The 22958-nt window shown below is 43.7% G+C and overlaps 1 protein-coding gene across 1 annotated transcript in view; it reads left to right on the top strand.

Annotated features, from left to right (window-relative positions):
* The window catches only part of SLC23A2 (solute carrier family 23 member 2), a 76218-nt gene that overhangs the window by 27620 nt on the left and 25640 nt on the right, over window positions 1–22958 (top strand). The window contains exons 3-7 of the mRNA XM_018568724.1: window positions 4615–4731; window positions 8362–8519; window positions 12526–12614; window positions 17056–17123; window positions 19813–19994. Coding sequence (XP_018424226.1) covers window positions 4615–4731; window positions 8362–8519; window positions 12526–12614; window positions 17056–17123; window positions 19813–19994 — 614 coding nt within the window. The remainder of the gene's footprint in view (window positions 1–4614; window positions 4732–8361; window positions 8520–12525; window positions 12615–17055; window positions 17124–19812; window positions 19995–22958) is intronic.

Raw genomic sequence — 22958 nt, 5'->3', positions numbered from 1 at the left:
TACATCACCAAGTGCAATGCAAAGCGTTGGATGCAGTGGTGTAAAGCACGCCGCCACTGGACTCTAGAGAAGTGGAGACGTGTTCTCTGGAGTGACCAATCACGCTTCTCTGTCTGGCAATCCGATGGACGTGTCTGGGTTTGGTGGTTGCCAGGAGAACAGTACTTGCCTGACTGCATTGTGCCAAGTGTAAAGTTTGGTGGAGGGGGGATTATGGTGTGGGACTCTTAAGGCATCAGCATACCAAGACATTATGGACAATTTCATGCTTCCAACTTTGTGGGAACAGTGTGGGGATGGCCCCTTCCTGTTCCACCATGACTGCACACCAGTGCACAAAGCAAGGTCCAGAAAGACAAGGATGAGCGATTTTGGGGGGGAGGAACTTGACTGGCCTGCACAGAGTCCTGACCTCAACCCGATAGAACACCTTTGGGATGAATTAGAGTGGAGACTGCGAGCCCGGCCTTCTCGTCCAACATCAGTACCTGACCTCACAAATGTCAAACATTCCCATAGACACACTCCTAAACCTTGTGGACACCTTACCAGAAGAGTTAAAGCTGTTATAGCGGCAAAGGGCGGTGCCAACTCAATATTGAACCCTACGGACTAAGAGTGGGATGCCATTAAAGTTCATGTGCGTGTAAAGGCAGGCGTCCCAATACTTTTGGCAAAATAGTGTAAGTTACTCACACCAAGCGCGTTCCAAGAGCAGAGCCGTTGCAGACCGGATCAAAACTGCGTCCAATGTATTCCAATGGTATTTTGGGCTCTAATTCACACCGCAGCTTTCAGTTCCAGAGCATGTAAAAAAAACTGCAGCAAGCCCTATTTTACCTGCTCTGGAACGCGTGAAAACGCATCAAAATTCATGCGAACGCACTAAACGCCCATTCTAAACAGAAAAAAAACAAACGTCCCAAAACAAAAACACGGCACAACCCACTGCGCTCTGTGTGCAGAAACTCATGCAGATCTGGTCTGCATTTGGTGTGAACAAGCCCTTAAAATGCAGAGTTAAGATTGGTGAACAGAAACCAAAAGCAGGACCTAACCGTCTCCAATGATCTTGACATAAATTGATTTGGAGATGTACAGTGTCCAAAAACAAAGTCTGCAATTTGTGTTATCAGAACAGAATGTCTTTATCTTGTCAGACAAGGCTATTCGGAAAGTGCCAGTGTCGAGGGCATCAGCAGTCAGACTTGGCAAGGCAATTCAATTGCATTTTGCTTAAGTACCGGTTATTTTGGTGGGCGTTTATTTTTGATCATATTATTTGTTTGTTGTAATGGTGTTTTTAGTCGGTCATACTTGTGCATCATGTAAGATTTAGCAGCGCCTCCCTGTGAAGCAGAGGGCAAGGTCATTTCACCCACACACTGGCCTGTGACATCAACTAGCAGTAGAAGGGACGTGTAATACTATAAAAATATTCATCATGTTGCCATGACCAGTATAAATCCTAGCATTGTGCTTGTTGTAGAAGCTACACAAAGGTAAAGGAGGGAAAGTGACAGTAAACTCTGGAGTTAAATCCTAAAAACACACTGAAGTACATTAACTATTAACAACAATGTATCTTATTCAGGGCTGGGTTTAGGCCTTTAAGGGCCCTGTGCGAGAAAGCTTTACAGCGCCCCTCAGTGACCACACCCCTCAGTGGCCACACCCCCAGTAACCACACCCATTTCCCCCCAATATCCGCAGCATTTAAAGACTCCTATTTTGATAAGCCGCAAACAAAAATATATTAAAAAGTTTGATAAATTGGTGTTTACCTCACCAATGATTATCATACTTTGTTAGAAGCGAACTACCCACCTCTTCGTCGTAAACTTCAAACTCTGCTATCCATCTGGTCTACCTACTCTCTCTCCTGGCTAGGCCGGGTGGCGGCCGCCAAAATGTCATACCTCCCCAAACTACTCTACCTCTTCCGTGTGCTCCCAGTAGCGGTGCCCCCACACTATCTGAATGTTTTTCAGGGACAACTCCTTAGATTCATCTGGCAGGGTCGTAGACCCCGGGTCTCCAAGACGATTCTGTACCAACCCCGTAAGATGGGTGGATTGGGAGTCCCCAATTTGGCCAAATACTATCAGGCTGCCCAAGTATCACAACTCACTAAATTACATGCGCTTGCTGACACACCGCTGTGGGTAGCACTGGAGGCGGTGGATAGCAGCCCCCTTCAGATACACAACCTTCTATGGTTAACCCCTGCGGACAGGCGGTCGTTGACTAACCCCATCACTCTCCATTCCCTTAAGGTATGGGATGGGGGTCAAATACTCTGGAGGCATGATGTCTCCCCATATGCCCCTTCTATCTTTTCTACATAACCCCTCCTTTCCTCCAGGGCCTCGTCCTATCGACAGTGGGAGAGAGCGGGTATCACACAGATCCACAAGCTTATCAACCCTACAGGTTTTAAAACATTCCCCCACCTACAGGCGGCCTACCAACTACCAGCAAGCGAAACATTCAGGTACTTACAAATAAAGCACTTTATTACCACCACAATTCGCTTCCCGGCGGGCTGTCCTCTATCGACAGACTTTGAAAGAAGCTGTAGGGATGACCCACACTCGCCGGGCCTGATCTCCCTCCTGTACTCAGGCCTTATTTCCAAAGGTGCCCCCACGAACCACAAGTACATGCATAGCTGGGCTAATGACCTGGGGATGGCGGTAGACGAGATCCCATGGGAACAGATATGGGCCACCATGTCCTCCTGCTCCCGCAATGCGTCAGCAGTAGAGACCAATTATAAAGTTCTATACAGGTGGTACATGGTGCCCAGCCATCTGGCCCATGTTACACCAGGCAGCTCACCAAATTGCTTCCGAGGTTGCCCAGTAAGAGGGGACTATCTCAATATATGGTGGAACTGCCCGATCGCACAAAGGCTCTGGTCACAGGTGAACAAGATACTTAATACCCTCACCAAAAGAAGCATACACCTGACCCCGGGGGAGGCATTGCTGAATGTTAGGCCTCCTGACATATCTAAAAATGAATTTCGACTCCTCATCCATGTCCTTACGGCGGCAAAACAGGTCATAGCCCACGCATGGCTCTCAAATACCCTGAGTATCGCAGCAGTTAAAAAACAGGATCCACTGGACTATGATCAATGAGAAGCTAACCGCAAAACTTCTCGACAACTTGCCCAAATTTAATAGGGTATGGGAACCATGGGTTGACAACTTCTCCCCACCAAACTTTGATAGAACTCTGCTAGACACATGACCCGAACATCCACTCTCCGATAGAGCATGCTCCACAACAAGTGATACTCCTGGGCGTCACTGTCCTCCACTCCCTTCCACCTAATCCCCTACCCTCCCATCCTACCTCCTTTCCCCCTACTCGCTTCCTCATGGCTTCCCCCTTCTTCTTTAGGACTGTGTAACAGCCCTACCCCCTATTACCTTACGCCTCCCTTTCCATACTTTCTATACTTTCCTACTAAAACCTTTCCAAAACCTTGGTTGCAGCCAGTCTGCTCGACAGACTGACACTATCATCCTACAGGTGATGACTATCAGCAATTGACCACTAATGTTATGTACAAGCTGAAATGGTAATAGACAATATGATTTGCTACTGTAATGAAAGCCATGTGCAGTTACTACTCAATGTCTGTATCACATGTACTGCCACCTGTAACGGATGTACACATTTTGCTTTTCTACATTTATATGCCAATAAAAACTTATTGAACTAAAAAAGTTTGATAAAAATAAAACTTTTATTCAAAGGTATTAAACTTGTAGGCACAATATGATTATTCTTATCAAATAAAACAACAGAAGGGAAACCATAAATGTCAAACTAAAAAAGAGTCTATAAAGTGTCAGGTTGTCATGCTTTTTTCAAGTAAGTTATATCTAGAAAAGTAAAAACAGTACACAAAACCCAGACTACATGTAAAATTAATAAATTACTATTTGCCCGAATATATTTGAAAAATGTATTCAGACACATAATAATTTGTTTTTGAGAATGTGCGGCGGCCATGTGTGTTTTGGAATGCGATTACTGGGCTGGGAATTCAAAAGCCATGAAAATCACATAAACGCATCACTTTTCTTAATCTAGGGTGGTTCTGACTGATCAGTTTGGACATTTGGCATGAATGTCTGTCTGTCTGTATTTGGGTGCTTTTGTTTTATTATGTTCTTTAAGGATTTGAACCATGTGGTAAAATGATGTTTTAATGGCTATAATGCAGATTTGCAAAGATGACTTTGATACCTGGGTTTGCTGTGTTGTTGCAGGTGACACCTACAGGTCAGAATTGGGTACTGCATGGTGGCGTCCGTTCTGACAAGTTATTCTCCTATTACCATTTTCATGATTCCTCGTATGCTTGAATACCACTGACTCTAATTATATTTCCCCCTTTTTTCATCGTATTGAATACTTTGTGACTGCAATTTCATGAGGACGGTATGTTTCTCAAGTTGTTGTAAAAGAAAATGTTCTTCCCTTGTCAGTATATTTTTTGTGGAGAAACAATAAAGAAAATGATCAACTAAAATATCTTTTGCACTATAAATCCATAAATGATTTATTAATTCGCTGTCTACTTATTTCACCTAGAGCTCACTGGCAGAGACACTGGACAGCACCAGCAGTATAGACCGGCATCGGATGGACATGATATATACAGTGGAGGATGTACCGCCTTGGTATCTCTGCATTTTTCTTGGCTTACAGGTATGTTGGCTCTGATATTAGAAAAAACACAGGATTACAAAATGATGTGTCAGGTAAAACAGTGAACATGAGTATTTGGACTTTATAACTTGCCATTTGGCAGGGTTGCCTAATGCAGTTCCAGCACTTAGACCAGGCAATTTGCCTTTCTCCCTTTTGGTATTGGTTGGTAAACAAATTGGCTACATTATTGTCTATGAAGGGTCTCATTCATCCAGGTCATGGTATATCTGTAAAAATGAAGTCAAGGCAAGCTGTACTTGGTGTATTTTTCTTGAAGACGTTTCCCTTCAACCAGCTAATTCAGAATTCTGTATTGAGAAAGCTGGTTGGATGACCAGTGAAACGTCTTCAAGAAAAATACACCAAGTCCAACTTGCCTTGACTTATTTTTTATAGCTACATTATTGTTAATAGTTGGGATACTTGAATGCAAGATCTAACTCCTGAGTTTAGTGTCACTTTAAATGTGATTTGATGTCTGTGACCGTCACTCTTAATGGTGAATATAAAAGGTGTTCCTGAGAAATGAATTATCAGCCTAATTACAACAAGCTAATATACTAACCCGCCACGTCTGAAGTGACACTTTCCTCGAGTGCTGTGAGGATATATGCAGTGGACTCGGGAGGATTTTGGGAAGAGATGGGATTTATTCTGCGTTCTTCAGAAACTGACAGTGCCAACTCTCTGAACGAAACCATTTTAAGCCGAGCTATGAATGGAATCATTAGTGACAAGGCTGTCTCTTAAGATGAAAGAGGATTGAGATAAAGCTGTACGCCTGACGCTGTGCTCATACACCCTTAGGAGAAGTCAGCTTAGATTGTAGCCGGGTTTAGTCTGTATGTATCCCTGTGTATTCCTTCCCAGGCAGCATTGTCAGATGAAGTCTTACAGCTATTTGTGTGCCTCAAACCTTGCCGCATTCTGTTTACTCAGCGTGTCATTATCTTTTATCTGCAGCTTTGTTTCACTAGCACAGGCATCAGTTGTTCTTGTATTTGGAATATATTTGTAACAACTAGAAGAAGCCTCAATCCTAAGTGTTGTGGGCGCATTCCCTGGGCTGCTGGAGCACCTAACTTTTAGCAGTTATGCTCTCCTGGTTACCATTAGTGCAACTGAAGCCGACAATAGGATAGAGTGGAAGGGATTAGAACCCCTGTTGGGTTCTTATTATAGCCTGTGTCCCCGCTAGGGAGATTCACCTTCTCTATTTGTCCTGGTGACCATTATCACTGTAAGTAAAGGAGAATCCCAAAGGTTTGAGTTGTCACAGGAACAGGAATAGCTGGGAAATCTTCCAATGGGGAAACAAGTTGTAGTGACTCTGCTTACCACCAGGGATTTCCCTCACTTCCTGTTGTGGCTACTGGACAGGAAGTTGAGGGAAATCTCCACAGTGGAATACAGACGGCCAGAAAAAACAAGTCTTGATGGGGGTTCTCAGTTATCCCTGCCTAATGCAATACTAAGAAAACTTGTTTACCGTTAAAGATGCACCACAAGATGTCAACAACATCCTTTTACCTTAAAGAATAATTAAAAGATTTTTCCCACCAAATTCAGGGAGTTACATGATTCATGGTCACATATACAAGCCCCAGACCCTCAAACTGCTCCCCGTCCTACCAGAATCCGGGGTTCTTCCCCACGCAGGATTCTGTATGTATTTAAAGGAGAACTATGAGGTGAGTGAGAATTACTCATCCTCATAGTTCGATCCGAAGTGTGATAAATTAACTGTCACACGTTGGCTCAATAGATCGGGAAGTGAGCGAACACATACCGTCGCTAGCTGACTTCCCGATCATGTCCCTGCAGTGAGCCGTGACTGTCAGTCACGGCTCCCCGCAGGGATTCCCCCCCTCCCGATCCTCCAGCACTGACTTAAGGAACAAACGGGGAGGGGGACGGCACAGCTGGCTCTGCCTGTATATAGGCAGAACCAGCTGTCAATCACGCAGCTGGGCGGATCTCGACAGCATTGTCGGGATCCGTCCCGGCTGCGGCGGTCTCAGTATACCGCGAGCTGTAGCCCGTGATATACTGAGCTTTGGGTCACAGGGGGACGCTAGTATATGTCCCGTGACCCTTAAGAGAACTATGGGGAAAGACACTTACCCCATAGTTCTCTTTTAAGGGAAATCTCTTGATGCTATTGGATCCGGTTCTCTTTATATTTTGTTTGTGGTTTTTTTCCTGGGTTGAGTTGGGATAAGAATTATGTGAAGAATGATGTTCTATTTGAGTTTTACCGCTTTGTGTTAGAATGCTGATAACACGGGGGGTTGGATGCCCTTTCATTCATAGGAGGTGGCGTTAGTGCTTCGCTGTGCTGTTCTTTTCTGCTCTCCTTCTATACGTTGTAATCACTGTTTTACCCCGGAATGTCACTTGTGGCAGTGTGGGGAATGCCTCTGCAGCAAATGATTGGGCCGTGGGAGGGAAGTATGTCCTTGACGTGTGTGCAGGCTGGGGCAAATGCCGAAGAACTGGGTTCACTTCAAGCGCCCGCACATCACTAATTACAGATAAAAGGTGATATTTCCAAGCTCACTCCCATAATGGACTACAATCTGAATACAAATCCGTAAACTAAACGGGAGATTGCAGTCCCATCACAGGAGCGAGCTTGGAGCGGTGACTACTTTACAACACACACAAGGACCGTGGGGAATAAAAGTAGCCACCCTCCAGAAGGAAGGACAGTGTCAGCACCAATTCAGAGATGATTTGAGGATCTACAGATGAGTGATACACAAATAAGATACATTTTTGTTAATAGTTAGGGTACTTGAATGCACTTAACTCCTGAGTTTAGTGTCACTTTAACTTACCCGCGTCTTCCGCACTACTGCCCGTGATGTCGCTTGCAGGAAGTTTTCCGGGGAAAGCAGAGCAGACAAAATCTTGTGAGAAGACGCTCCATACCATTGCAAGAACGACTTCTTACATGATTTTGGCTGCTCAGTATTCCCCAGGATTGTGTCAGAAGGAGATGTCATCCTCACCTTAGTGCCATGGATAAAAGAAGGGGGTTAGGTAAGTATACACCTTGCATTTTTCTCTTTACAGGCACATTTTACCTAACAAGCCTGGAGGCGGCCTAGACAGTATAAGCAGACCTTGCATTTTTCTGGGATGTTCAATGTACGGTTTAGGCTATTGGGAAATTAAAGTGCCAAACTGATCTGCTACTGGCTACAGTTCAATCAGAAACGTAATGTTATGGAAAATTGACATGCACATTGCCTATAGACGGTCTTCTGAATGGTGAACTCTTCTAGAGCTATATTACTTTTCCATAGACCGCGTGTGTATCTTCAATCCCAACTCCAGCCAAAACCTATTGACTGTAATAAACGTTTGAAAGTTTCTCGCCACTGTGTACAAAACTATATAAAAAAAAGGTTGTTAGATTAGGTTCTAGATTTGGGTTTTAATTATACGTCATATAAATCATTATGTTTGAAATGTAACTTCAGCATTCTATTACAATCTTACACATTTTCACACATGGACCCCGATGACTTTTTATTTTTTAGTTTTATAAAATGTTTTGTTAAGCACAAAATTGAACTCTAAACTATTGTAATTTCAATGGGGAATTGTCATTTTTTGCAGCACTACCTGACATGCTTCAGTGGGACGGTGGCGGTGCCGTTCCTGCTCGTAGAAGCGATGTGCGTTGGCTTTGACCAGTGGGCGACTAGTCAACTCATTGGGACCATTTTCTTCTGTGTAGGAATCACTACTTTGCTTCAGACAACATTTGGGTGCCGGTGAGTCTACCCGTCTATGTTGATATTTTCTGCTGTTTGATCTCATAAAGGTCCGTGTGAATACATTGCTGACATGTCACTGTATACAGGAACAGTATAAACTTTTAATAAGAAGAGTTCTCTGTATATTAGCTTGTTTATCACCATCACTGAGCCATCTGCAGCTGTGGTAGTTGGAAGTTAAATAATCCAGGGAGTTGGTGACCTGGAGCCAAGAGTGTACGCAGTGAAGGCTGAGCTCCTATTCTGCACTCACTCCCAACTTACCAGTTCGGAAACAGGGTGATAGCCCCGGACATCTTAAAACATAGTTCATCAATGGCAGCTCCCATATCCCTTTCCTCACAAGCTCAGTTTAAAGAGGAACTTCAGTCACAAATATTAAAAGGACACCAATGAAATCCTGGAATAAGTATGTGTTGCCGCCATAGTACGGTCACACCCCCGTAAAACTCAGACTGGCCCTTATGTGTCCCCTGTGCTGAGGCTGTTGTTTGGCCATTCAAGCTACACGGCAATATGGCAGAGCCAAGCACAAACCTGGGACTGTTTCAGTGAGATAGCGATGTTCTGCATGATGGCACAGACTGTTCCCTCTCTGCAAACACTGCAAGGTCATTGCACACGAGAGGAGTAGATCTGTGCAAAAAGGAATCCTGATAGCCAAGTAGTAATTATTGGCCAATACTGGACTAAACATTCAGAGATACCGGAACCTTTATTATCATTGTTGTTCTCACTGAAGCTGCCACTGTAATTACTGTGTGCCATTAGTCCTATATGTAGTCCTGTTTGTGGGTGATCAATCAGGAAGTGGTAAAGATGAAGGTCACACTCTCTCCCCCTCCCCCCTTGATTTTTTCACTATGTTATCTTATCATATAACATACTTGCCTGCTCTGTACACTGCACACCAGGTCCCACACTGCCATTTCCCCTTCTGGCATCACCAGGAACCAGCTGTCACTTCCTTACTCAGACTGCCACCCCTCTGATAATGTGTACCAGATCCTGCTTCTTACTGTCGCTCTGTGTATGGAAGCCGATGCTTCTTGCCAGATGTGATCGGCATCTCCAAGGATTCACCTTGGGAGGGGTACACATTATTCTGACTTAGGCAAGGGGTGGGCTGGAGTACAAATGAAAAAATAGAAAAATAAAAGTCAACTTTTTCTATTGCAAAGGGGAGGGGGGTGGGGTGGGTTGATTGGGTAGGTTACAGTTGTGCAATTATTTGGTGATAATAGCACGGATGGTAGAATCTCCATTGCCGGCTGTATTCACAATACAAGAACAGTGACTGCAGCTGATTGCATGCAGTTGCTGTTCAGCTGACTGGGTGACTTTGCTACCCAGCTCCTTCAATTACTGAAGTTTGTTGAGCTGGGTGACCTATGGATTGAATTTCAGCTAGATCAGAAATTGGCTAATATTTGAACTGTGTATGGCCGGCTTTATTTTTTGTGATGTGTACATATAAAAGCGTGTAGGCATCCTATACCACTGTGATTCAAAGTGACAGCGTTATGCAGGTACAGCAGCCATGATGTATACAACCATATTGCAATACAGAAAGTGTCCTGGAGCTTCACTGTTCTACACTGTCCCTTGTATTTCTGCATCATCAGAGCATGCCTGTGCTTTCCCAAAGCAGCTCAGAGCAACAGGTTTCCTTTAATGCCTCCTCTCCCTAGAAGTACATACTGACTTTTGTTTTGCGCCGCCTTTCCGTTCAGGTTCTGGTACTTCCAGATATAGACTATGTACATATGACATCACTGGTGATGGTCGAGCGCTGTCATGTGGTTGGTTGGGGAAGAGTCCTGTCCTTTGTAAGTCTGTGAAAGTTCTCATTCATCCAGATCATGGTATATCTGTAAAAAATAAGTCAAGGCAACTGGGATTGCTGTATTTTTCTTGAAGACGTTTCACTGGTCATCCAACCAGCTTTCTCAATTCAGAAATGTATCTGAATTGAGAAAGCTGGTTGGATGACCAGTGAAACGTCTTCAAGAAAAATACAGCAAGTCCAGTTGCCTTGACTTATTTTTTATAGATATACTGTCCTTTGTAAGTTCTGAAGAAGGGACTTGGAGCTTACACACGGTTTCTTTCCTTGCTCCTACCTACTGAATAGAGCAGTGCAGATATGAAGGAAATGATATGTTCAACTGGGGAGGGGCGCATTTAAGTGAACCTGTTGCTTTGTCCTCAATGGGCAAAGCCTAGGTCCACTTTAAAGAACAACCACATAGTGTTTTCAGATATTATCAGCCGTTGCCAGGTGCATTTTAAGGGTTGTTTTAATAGACCAAAATGTGTTGCTGTTCTGTGACGATGCATAAATAAGACATTTCCATAATGCCAGTAAAGTCCCAGATTTGATCTGCATTGTATGACTTGTTAATGTAATTGAATGAGAATCTGAAAAATAACTGTTAAGTCTTCTGAAGAATAACACAGACACTTTCATTTGCTCCCAATATTTATTCTCCAGGCTCAGAATTCTTAGGAAACTCTTGTAACTTACAAGCACCACAGTGTTCTATAGTCAGATGCATCAGGGATGACAGAGCATCTGTTACCAGCTGTAGGTTCTGGCCTAGGAGGGCTAGTGAGGGAACATATTATAGGATAAACCACTTCCTGCTCCCACCAAATGTTTTCCTTCTGTGCTGGGGATGTGGCAGATGAGGTTTAGTGTTGAAAAATTCAAAGTTATGCAATTGGTTGCTAAAAATTTGCAGGCCCAGATATTCATTAGACGGAGTTGCACTGGAAGAATCGCTCATAGGAAAAGATTTGGCGCTCCTAGTGGCCCACAGACTTGGCAATGGCATACAATGCCAGGCTGCCGGCTACCAAAGCAAGCAGAATACTGTCATCCATTAAAATGGGTATTTATTCGAGGGACAGATCGATACCCTTACCCCTGTACAAAATATTGGCCCAGCTTCATCTTGAGTATGCAGTTCAGTTTCGGTCCTCAGTCAATAGAAGGGATGTCCTAGAGGTGGAAAGGGTTCAGTGAAGGGCAACAAAGTTTATATGGAGGCTGGAGGACCGACTAAGTAATCTAAACTCATTTACATTAGGAGGCATAATCGCCATCTTCAAATTATTCAATGGCAACTGTAAGGATGGTTGTAACTTGAAGAATCTTAGTTCCCTAAAAAATGGACATGTCGACACAATTTAAAAGGTTTAATCTAAAATTACAGAGGTTATGTAGCCGTCAGAGCAGCAAAAATGTGGAACTCCCTTCCCCAGGTCATGGTAACAGCTGGAAGCATTGACAGATTGAAGAATCTTGGTCTCATTCAAGGCCTTCCTTACAGGAACATACAGGGATATGTGTACTTAGAATAGATCATTCTTGCACACACATACAGAGGTTAGACTGAATGGACCTTCGTCTCTTATCCAACCTTATCTGCTATATACCCATGGTAATTTCTGGTTGCCGCAATGCAAGGTTGTGTGTTGAGGTAGGACTGCAGAAATATAGGAACTGTTGGAACAACATAGATGTAAATGTGTTCATAAAGCAAAGTTATTAAAAGCCCTTAAATGTAAGAAGTTCAAAGCAGGCTCCTACACCTCCCAACCGCCATTCTCCCCGGTGGCCAAAAGCTCCAAGGTTCAAGAATGTCAACCTTCCTTTATTGACATCTTAGAAGGTCTCGCAATGTGTGGCTATTCCAGTCAGTTTGGATTTCTTCCGGTTAGGAGTGTGATTGGATATGGATTTAAGCTCTACTAATGTATTACAAGGCAAGCATTGCAGAGTTGGGGCTGTGCCAGGGTGTTTTTTAAGCCTAAAAGTCATTTGAGATTTATATACCTATAGTGTTGTTTGGGAACCTTAGAGGAAGTGAAGAAATCCTAAAAAAACGATCACTTGTCACTTCCCCCTGTTGACTTGTAAGAATGAATTACTGCCATTGTGATGTTAAGTAACATAATTGAACTTCATTTGTCTTTCTTTGTTCTGCCATTGCTCCAGGTTACCCTTGTTCCAGGCAAGTGCTTTTGCTTTCCTTGCCCCAGCTCGTGCCATCTTATCCCTTGAGAAGTGGAAATGTAATGCTACAGGTACGTTTGGCTGCGATTTGAGCATTGACACCGAAGTCCTTCCTACCATGCTGTGTATGTTTGCAGACTGGCACCCAGCTGGAAAAGTACTGGCGTATGATACTCTTGGGATTATTTTCCTTGCTGCCAGCCAGTTAATCCATTTTTCCCGTTGAGTGGGGGCACCTTTGTGAATAAAGAATGTATATAATCTCTCACACTGGAGCCGCAGGGTTTATTCAGATGGGGAAAGGAATTTGTGCTGTAAACCGCAGTGTCAGGGAAATAAAAGTGCAGGAACGGGAGGTCAGGTTCTCAAGATTCGAGCTTGGAAAAGTACAATTGTTTACAAAAGGAGTGGTGGCTTCATGGACCAAAATGGTCAGCTGTGGATGCATGACCTTGTTCTAATACCTGTGTATCCCATGTTCAGAGGTGTTTGGGTTTTTTTTTGTATTCCTTATTTATCCCTTGTGACAAGCGCTGGTGCGTTCTCAACCATACAATCGCCTAGTTATCCTGATTAAGTTTTTTTAACAGCAAATCATGTTTGGAAGAGAATTGATGGCTGGTGAGCACAAGTTTAATTCGTTTTCATGTGCAAGCAATGTGCAGACCTGTGCCCTCTGAATGGGTCAGACTAGTAGAGGGACTTCCTTGTCTATGAGGGAGAAGTCATATCCCTAGATTGGGCTATTTAGCTGCCACTGATTGCAGTGCTGCAAATATATTGCCTAAGGCCCTATTTACGCCGGATTCATTCCCCTCTCCGACTCTCCAGCGCTGACTGGAGGGACGGACAGGGAGGGGGCGGGCACCGCTGATTGGCTGTAGAGAGGCAGAGCCAGTTGTCAATCAGCCAGCTGGGTGGATCTCGACAGTATTGTCAGGATCCGTCCTGGCTGTGGCTTTCTCAACATATAGCGGGCAATTGCCCGCTATATACTGCGTTTTGGGTCACGGGAGGAGGTTAGTATATATCCTCCGGTGACCTTAAAGAGGACTAAGGGGGGAAAAAAAGGTTACCCCATAGTTCTCTTTTAATGACTCAGCCAGTAAGAGATTTATTGTGTGAGGTGTACATCAACATGCAATACTGTGACCCATAAAATAGGTTGAGTGTTGAATTAGCTATGTGCAGCAGGGTAACTATGCCTAGAGAACTGCCTATGTGCACACTTTTTATCCATCACTATTGTTATAGTGGAGAAAGACTTCAAGCCCATCTCCAGAGCATACAAAACACAACCCTCGCAGTGGGGCTACCCCTGCACCGCACGGGTAAGTGTTCAGCTATGTCATCAGTCAGTTACCTGATCTCCGCTGTAAAGTGCAGATGCCACAAAGCCAACCAATTGATCCAAAGGGTATGAATTAAATGCATAACTAGAGACTAGTTTCTGCTAATAACCTCTGCATGTCACATAATTACTAGATCCAGCAATATAGGGGGATGAAGTTATATGCATATGTTAAGGTGACAGTAAACTCAGGAGTTAAATCTTAAAAATACATTCAAGTACCTTAACCATTAACAAAAATGTATCTTATTTGTGTATCACTCGGCTGTAGATCCTCCAATCATCTCTGAATTGGTGCTGACACTGTCCTTCCTTCTGGAGGGGGGATACATTTGTTCCCCATGGTCCCTGTGTGTGTTGTAAAGTAATCACTGCTCCAAGCTTGCTCCTGTGATGGACTACAATCTCATGTTTAGTTCACTAATTTGTATTGAGATTGTAGTCCATCACGGGAAATTATTTGAGGATCTACAGCCGAGTGATACACAAATAAGATACATTTATGTTAATAGTTAAGGTACTTGAATGCATTTTTAAGATTTAACTCCTGAGTTTAGTGAGACTTAAACTTTTACTATAAATGTAGAGCCTGGCTCTGCCTCATCTACCTCTGCAGCCTCATAAATGGTCATGGAGTCCACTCATCAAATAAAAAGGCTTGTGGGGGGAGATGAAGCCAAGTTTGACTTTTTTTATAGGACAACCAGAGATTTGCATTCATCTTCAGCTGTCCGTGTGTTTATGTGTACTGGTAATTATAACATGTGGCTTTCTCTGCATTGTTTCATCCTATGCTGAGTATAAGTTGCTCAGGTTAATGAGGAGTTTATTATAGGGGCTCTTTTCCATAGAAGCATTTTTTTAACGTGCTGACATTCTAATAGTTGTTTGTGGTAAGACTAATACATAATGTCCATTAATTGAATGGAAAGCTCATCGTACACTAGTCGAGCCAGTGCTGAATGTGAAAAACCATTCAATTCCCCCATCTATGCTGAACGTAGTCGTGTCGTCCAGAGGGGGCCACAAAATGCTGAAATTGTGGGCGAGTCAGCAGAACTTGTCTGTGATTCGAGATGTGTATGGCCAGGTGAACTGTGGCTTTGTCAGTACATATGACCTGGGTGTTTGTCCCAGTACTTGGGTTCACTTGGCACGTTCTTGCAGAATCTTTTTTAGGAAAACAGATTTCAGCTTTCTATAGTCCGATCTAGAACATGAACCGTGCTTGCTAAAAGTCAAAGTCCTCGTATTGTTTTGGATTAATGCGGGTGTAGGTTTCCATGAACGAATCAGTGGGGCTCTTATCTCTTATTACATTCCATAGTCTCTCAGAATGGCCTGTGGATGGAAATGGGGAAATAATGTGTTCATGGAAATTGGTCAGAGGTCAGGACTTCCAACCCTGGGAATGATTTCAGTGGGAATTTCCAGTAGTTCAGTTTTCATTTTGTTGTTGGCTCCTCACGTAGCTGGATGTGTCTTACGCATTGCTCACGATCCGGAGCTAAATATAGAAGCAGTAAATGTATATAGTTTATTTCCTGCATTCCCCACATGCTTATTGTGGGCTGTAAAATTGTCACCACCAGCAGCTATATATTGATATAATGCACTCTTAGCTGGACCGACCTATCTGAATCATAATGTAAGTTGGACCAGTACAGAAATGTCATATGCATTCACTTTTCTGTACTGTTCTTTGCTTTTTTTATCTTTAAGTTGAATTTAAGGCGAAAAGAAGGACAACAAAGCAGTTCCTCCACTTTAGGCCCCTTTCTCACGGGCTGATGAGGAGGGGATCCGTGCACAGATCTCCTCCTGATTGGAGCAGTACGTCTTGGAGGTCATCACTGTCACATCCATGTTTGTCCAGTTTTTTTTCTTCCATCTTGCGATGGAGGAATGAAGTAAAACTGCCGGACCCCATGTCGCTCTATAGGGAATCGGATGTAAACAGACACGCCGGATTATCCCGGATTCTGCATGATGAGGTCCAGCAAAATGAGTTTCTGATCCATTTGCTTTTCTGGACCTGGCCACAGTCGGGGGTAACCAGACGTATATATGGACACCCATCTGTTTACACATGGCTGCCCATAGACTAGCATTGGGCATCCGATCAGGTCCGCTTAAAAAAGGGACAGACGGATCTGAACGGACAGCCCGTGTGAAAGGGGCCTTACTGTAAACTTCACTGCAGTTTTAGGGGTGTATTTATAAACAATTTGCAGAATCATTTGTCATGCGAAATCACATGTGTCCGTTCATTTTGTGCGAATAGAGGCAAAAAGGAATGTTATTAGTATATCTTCTTCTTCAGGTCCAATGTAATATCAGGAAAATACAGCATTATGGTCACTAAATGGAGTTGAGCATAGTAAATAAATATCCTCAGCTTTGATCCTCAGCTTCATCTAGTAGCCATAATGCTGTATTTCCCCCAAAGTGTATGTCAAAGTTTTTTTTTTCTAGTTTTGGATAGAAGGGGAAAGGATTAAGACTCCTGCCGGGATTTTACTGCTATCCAGAGCTCAGTTACAGAAATGTAGCCTCATTTCATGTCCTATCGACAACAGTTTCACCAAACAGGAAGTGAGGTAGAATCTGAAACGGGGACACCTACAGAGATAACAATCTGATAAAAGTTCTAGCTTTTCCCTACTCCACAAAAAGAACAAAATAAATCAGTTTTTGTTACTGTTGGAAACTTCCCTTTCATTTCCTGTCTGATAAAATGTTATCAGCATAACAGGAAGTAAAGGTAAATCTTACTAATGGAGCACCAGAGAGCAGTTAAAACCTGACACTCTAAAACTAGAATGCCTTGACATACACTTTTAAGTAATTTAGCTTGGTCCAGGATCATTGGGCCCAATTCCGCCAATTGGACTAGTGAGGCCTCCTCTCTTGCTCTTTGTTCCTGTTGAGATTTTTATAAAGTATCTCTCTAAAATCCATTCCACCTGATGGGCCTTTCAGTAAATAAGCGACTTGTCTCATTTCTTTTGGCGATTACTTTCGCATGTGTCAATAGAGCATTTCATAGATGGAAGAGAGATTCTCAGACTAGGCCATTTAAGAATTGTATTATCCAGTCAGGAGATTGAAGGTCATTCATGATTAGGAAAGGGCTAACCATTGCTTGGCTTCTGTTGCAGATATAACGATTTTGAACGGAACAGAACTACTTCACACAGAACACATATGGTACCCGAGGATACGGGAGGTACAGTATATGACTTGACATGGCAACGCCTTCCAATTAGAGTCATGGACATTAAGATCTAGTAGAAGGTTTAGTGGTTTGCTGAAAAGAGAACTATGGCCAAACCTTTTTTTGCCATAGTTCTTTTTTTGCTCCCAGGAGAACATTTACTATGTCCCCCTGTGACCCAAAACTTTGCATATAGCGGGTTATTTCCCACTATATGCTGACTGCGCAGAGACGCGCCGCAGCCGGGAAAGATCCTAACAATATTGTCGGAATCTACCCCACTACCTGATTGACAGCGGGCTCTGCCTCTCTAGATCCAGAGCCAGCTGTGCCCGCCCCCTTCGCTGTTTGTCCCTCCAGTCAATGCTGGAGGAACTGAGAGGGGAGGAGGGAAATCCCTGCGGAGGGTGATGACTGGGTCACCACTCTCTACAGGGAGAAGATCGACAACTGTGCGATCGCATACCGCTAATCACATTTTTCACGATCTGTAGAGCTGACGTGTGACAGCTGCAGTGTCACACATTGGCTCTAACTATTGGGATGAGGGTATTTCACTCATCCTATACTCCTCCTGTAAAAATATTTGAAAACAAATAATACGATTAAGAAGTAAAGGACCAAAGTGTTAAGTATGGTACCAAAATGGTATGGCATCAGACTGTTCACGTTAAAGGGGCCAGTCCCCATTGATCATTTGTTTTTTTAACCACTTTAATGGTTTACCGATTATGAACCAGAAAACTTTTTTCTTAATTTTGCTATGTAGCCGTTTAATTTTTGAATAGCGGTGACATCACTGCATGTTTCTAAAGGCTGGCTTTAGGGTATGTTCACACTGTGTGCTGTGACTGGCGGTTTTCTGCACCAGATCAAAACCATTCACCGCAAGTGCCCATAGAAAACAGTTAGAAAATTCTTGTGCCTTCAGGTGGGTTGCAGTGCGTACGCTGCTTGTTGGATCCTAGTCACCCGTTTCCTCATTCTTTTTAATTGCAAATTGTTTGTTTTAATTAGACTTTCAACTAATTTACATTGAGATAGCTGAATTAAATTTTGATATAATTTGCCCTGAATATAACCAGTTTTCTGAGCCAAGGAGTATCATGTAGAGTCTTGTCCATGTAAGTTTCTCAGTCACACCCATGTCATTTTTTATCCATCTTTGTGCAGAGTTTGGTCTGGTTCACATCCTCATGGTTCACAATGCTTGGTTTTTTTTTTCCATGTGTGGTTGACCTGATTTCAGGCATGACTTTTATCAGTATTTTTATATGCATGTACCAGGGATAGCTTATGCATTCTAATAAATGTTTCTGCACTCCTATCTTATGTATAACTATAGACCAAAGGACCGCACAATGGCATCTGTACCTAAAGATAGATAGCACCTCAGTTCTTTAAAAAAGGATCTGCACCATTTTTTCAAAGCACACACCACAGCACGCAAACGGTTCACATCTGTACACTATTGTGCACACAAAGATGTAGGTGTGTTGCAGTGCGCTGTGTAATTCAAAATGAATCGCACTGCACTTAGTTATGTTACATGTAGCAATGCATTGTAAAATGTGCATTTTGATGTGTGGACTGAAAATCGCTGGTGCAAAAAGTAGTTCAGGCCAGGTTTACAAATATGCTGTGTTGCAGTGCCATTCATTTTTGATTGGCACCCCAACACTCAGATGGGAGCACTCTGCGTTGTGGTTTAGTGTGTTAAAAAAGTTTTTTTCCAACTTTCTACCAGCTAGATACTTAGTATCTCGGTTGCTTCCTCAGATGTGATCCACACTGCTCACATAACATCCTCATCAGTGGGTAGAATGAAGAAGTGACAGGTGCAGTGTGGGCACTACTAACAATAGTTTGTGATGATGCTTGCACAATGGTGAGGCAAGGTTCAGGATGAAATCATAGAGGAAGCTGCCACCTCGGCTGGCTACACACAGGCACTGAGCCGCTTCTGTCAATGAGCAGTTTGTAAAGGCCAACGCCAGGGGGTACTGTGCATAGTAAGAAGAGATAGCCAGGCAGCAGAAGAAGTCTGGATCTCCTTGAAGAGGTAAACAAACCTCAACCTGCGGTTTGTTACTCCGAGCACACACAGCATGTCAGAGACTCTGCCAGTGCTTCAGGCAGCCAGTACAGCCAAAGACGCCATGGGCCACGTGTTGAGCACCTGGTCTATGGACTACAATGGCACAGAATGGTCTCCTCTTTTGTGTGGTGTTCTATATGAATTGAAAGAATAAGTGCACATTTAGGCAAAGTGCATTTATTCTCTGTCATATAAACGATCCCACCCCCTGCTTTCTGCGGATCTATACTTACTGAAAGCTGCTGGTCCACTGTTTGCTGACATCCAGCGCTGCAAGTCTCCCTCTCCTAGGTGCATCCACCCCCCCTGTTATGTTGCTGGCTGCATTGAAGTGTAGCAGCCAGCAACATAACATTGCAGCGCTGGATGTAAACAATAGAGGAACCGTGCCCATTGGATCTTGGTGAGTACAATTCAGCAAAGAGGAAGGGTGGGATCGTTTAGCTCAGGGGCGGGGGACAAATAAGAATAAGTGCACTGTGTTTTTTTTAATTAACTTTTCCTAATTTCCCCAAAACCTCAAATGTGTGAACTGGACCACGCTCGAAATACCTAAAGGAATCCAGCATTTTGGTAGCTTAATCATTCTGTAATCCAACACAGATCCAAGGAGCCATCATCATGTCCTCACTCATTGAAGTGGTCATTGGATTTCTCGGCCTACCTGGAGCTCTGCTGAGATATATTGGACCGCTGACGATCACGCCCACAGTGTCTCTTATCGGTCTATCCGGGTTCCAGGCTGCTGGGGAAAGAGCTGGCAAACACTGGGGTATCGCAATGCTGTAAGTATTCATGTCTTCTGCCTTAAATAACTCCAGTAAAAAAAAAGTTTTGAACCCTTGCAGTGGGGCTACTAACCCCCCTCCCCCCACTCTGCAAGAGTTAAGGGCTTGTTTTCGCTTAGGGATTAAAATAGAAATTCTCTTCTCACCTGATTCTCGGAGCTGGCTGCCTCTCGCCTCCTACGCAGCCACGGTATGTACCTCCGTGTCCTATACACTGTGTATAGAATATGATGACTCAGGGACCTTAGATTGCTGCAGCAGAGGGGGAGAAACGCTGAATGTCTAACAACAAGCCGGCTCAGACGATCAGGTGGGTATCACTTTTTTTTATTTTTGTCCCTAGACCAAAACGAGCAGTTAACCCTTGCAGTGCGGAGATAGCCCCACTGCAAGGGTTAATACTTTTTTTTCCCCGGGAGTTTAACAATATTTGTCATTGAACTGGGTAATGAGATGAATGTAATTGGTATCTGAAGCTGTCATGTCTCTTCCCTCATTTGGCTATACTTCTCTTGTACATTAGTACAATTGCTAATTGCCAAAAGATGGTGGTTTTATGCCCCCTATCAGCTGACAATGGACATTTGCCCTGCAATTGAGAAGGATCTCAACAATACTGTTGGGATTCACTTCCGCTGCCTAACTGACAGCTGGCTCTGCCTCTCTAAATGCGTCTGACAGCCAGAGCCAAAAGGTAGAACTGTCACCAGCACACCAGAATCCTTTTAGGATATCAGAATGTTCATTTATTTTGAAGTTCCTTGTCATATAAACAAGTGTTTTCGGGGCCGCACAGGGTCCCTTCATCAGGCTCAGCATTGACGATATGCAATGTTCACACCAACTATATTACTGGATGTGTTTGTCATTATTTATATTTTTGTTTACTAAGTGTTTTGGCGGGATTATGATGTCACTATGACGTCAGAGGGTGTGCTGATTGGTGGTTTATGCATCTGTTTGTCTATTTATAGTTTGGTGTGAACATTATATATTGTCAGTGCTGAGCCTGATGAAGGGATCCTGTGCAGCCCCGAAAGCGCTTGTTTATATGACAAGGAACTTCAAATAAATGAACATTCTGCTATCCTAAAAGGATTCTGGTGTGCTGGTGACATTTCTACTTTTTGCTGATATTTGCTCCGCCATCCGCAGTCACTGCGAGCACCCCCCCCATTATAAGGGACTTTCGGTAAGGATTGCAGCAAGGCAAGGACAAGTATTTGACAGCCAGAGCTAAGCACGCCCTAGTTTGTATCTCCAGCTAGAACTGAAGGAGCAGAGGGGGGAAATCCCTGTGGGGGGAAGCAACTTTAGCCAGACTTGAAGTAAGGGTTTTATTTTTGTCTGAGGTTCCCCTCTAAATTGCATTAGTGTCCTGCTGACCCATGCCCCATCACTTCTGTGTACCGTCATCTATCCCTGATTTTAACTCCAAAAACAAACCAAAATGATGCCACTAAGCTGCAGATTAGATAAGCTTCTTGGAAGCTCCAGCGTATGATAAATATACGGATAACACTCTCCTTCCCCATGAAGTGAAATGACTCTGCTAATCCTGATCTGTATGCTTTTTGGATAAACGCTTTTTAATTTTGTGTATTTACCTCAAATGTTTCCTTAAAAAAAAATGACATTGTGACAATTTGAACTGCTGCCTAATCCCACAGAAATGTCATTTGTCTGTGAAGTTCAGAGGAATACCATGCAACACTGTGCAAATAATACCGGATTCATTGCAGCAGGACTCTAGACAAATATGTAACAACACTCACTTTAATTATCATTACATTAATTTTTTTATTTGTACCTACAACATGAGTTTTTGATTCTGCATTTGACATCGGCCTCCTGAAATCCACTGTTCTGCAGAGCTCAGACGGGGCCAAGGGTTTCAGCCAATCAGGCTTAAGCTGGCCATACTCTAGTACCTTGGTTCTCAACTGGTGGGTCGCGACCCAAAAGTGGGTCACGACTGCATGTTCAGTGGGTCGCACGTGCCTTCCACTTGTCTAGATGAGGCTCCTCAGCCTCCCCCTAGCGCTGCACTGTCAGTTCTCGCACCAAGCAGCCATTTAAAATCTGCTGCCCAGCGGCGAGTGTTGGCTTGAGGTGGGGTGGGCTGGGGCTTTGACCGTGAGGGAGCCCCATCTATATGTGCATTGCTTGTACAACTACATGTCCTGTAGAGGTGCCTGGATCGGAATGACATCACATTGTGGCTCCCTGGACCTCTACAGGGAATGCAAGGGAGTTGTACAAGCAATGCACATATAAATGGAGCTCTGTCACAGCATAGCAGCCCACACTGGACCCCAGGCTGACGATCCACTCCAGTTCTTAGAGTGTGTATGTGTGTGTGTGAGAATGTCTGAGCATGTGAGATTGCTTCTGTGGTTGTGTGTGTCTGGTTGTGTTTTTGAGGGCCCATTCACACTAGTACAGTGTGTTAATCAAACAGTTCCGTGCGATTATCGCCCAGTACCATGCAATTGCACCTTCTACGCGTTCTGGTGTGGGAGGTGGATTGCGTTGCCATTCATTTGAATGGCACCCCAAACGCACCCCCCACCCACAGTTCAATTCCCTGCACTGGAATGAGCGCTACCGCAATGCCGTGCGTTCCATTGTAGTGCGACTTGGGTCATGACATAATGAGCAAGGACAAATGTGGGTCCTGAGGTTACACAGGTTGAGAACCACTGCTCTAGTCCATTATGTCATCAGGCACTTGGTAAATGTCGAACAAAATTTTGATTTTGGAATGAATAGTTTCCCTAATGAAAATCACATTCAATGTTAGATTTTATTTACCGTATTTTTCGCTCCATAAGACGCACTTTTTTCCCCCCAAAAGGAGGGGGAAAATGTGCCTGCGTCTTATGGAACGAATCCGGACGCCCGAGACGTGCAGTTTCGGGCCCTGGGCGAGTAGTAGGAGCCACTGCTCGTTTAATACGA

This window comes from Nanorana parkeri, unplaced genomic scaffold, assembly GCF_000935625.1.
Source record: "Nanorana parkeri isolate BGI_ZX_2015 unplaced genomic scaffold, ASM93562v1 scaffold1234, whole genome shotgun sequence".
NCBI classification, from domain to species: Eukaryota; Metazoa; Chordata; class Amphibia; order Anura; family Dicroglossidae; genus Nanorana; species Nanorana parkeri.
The sequence above is the reverse complement of the archived record's forward strand: the minus strand, read 5'-3'. Positions and strand labels throughout refer to the sequence as shown.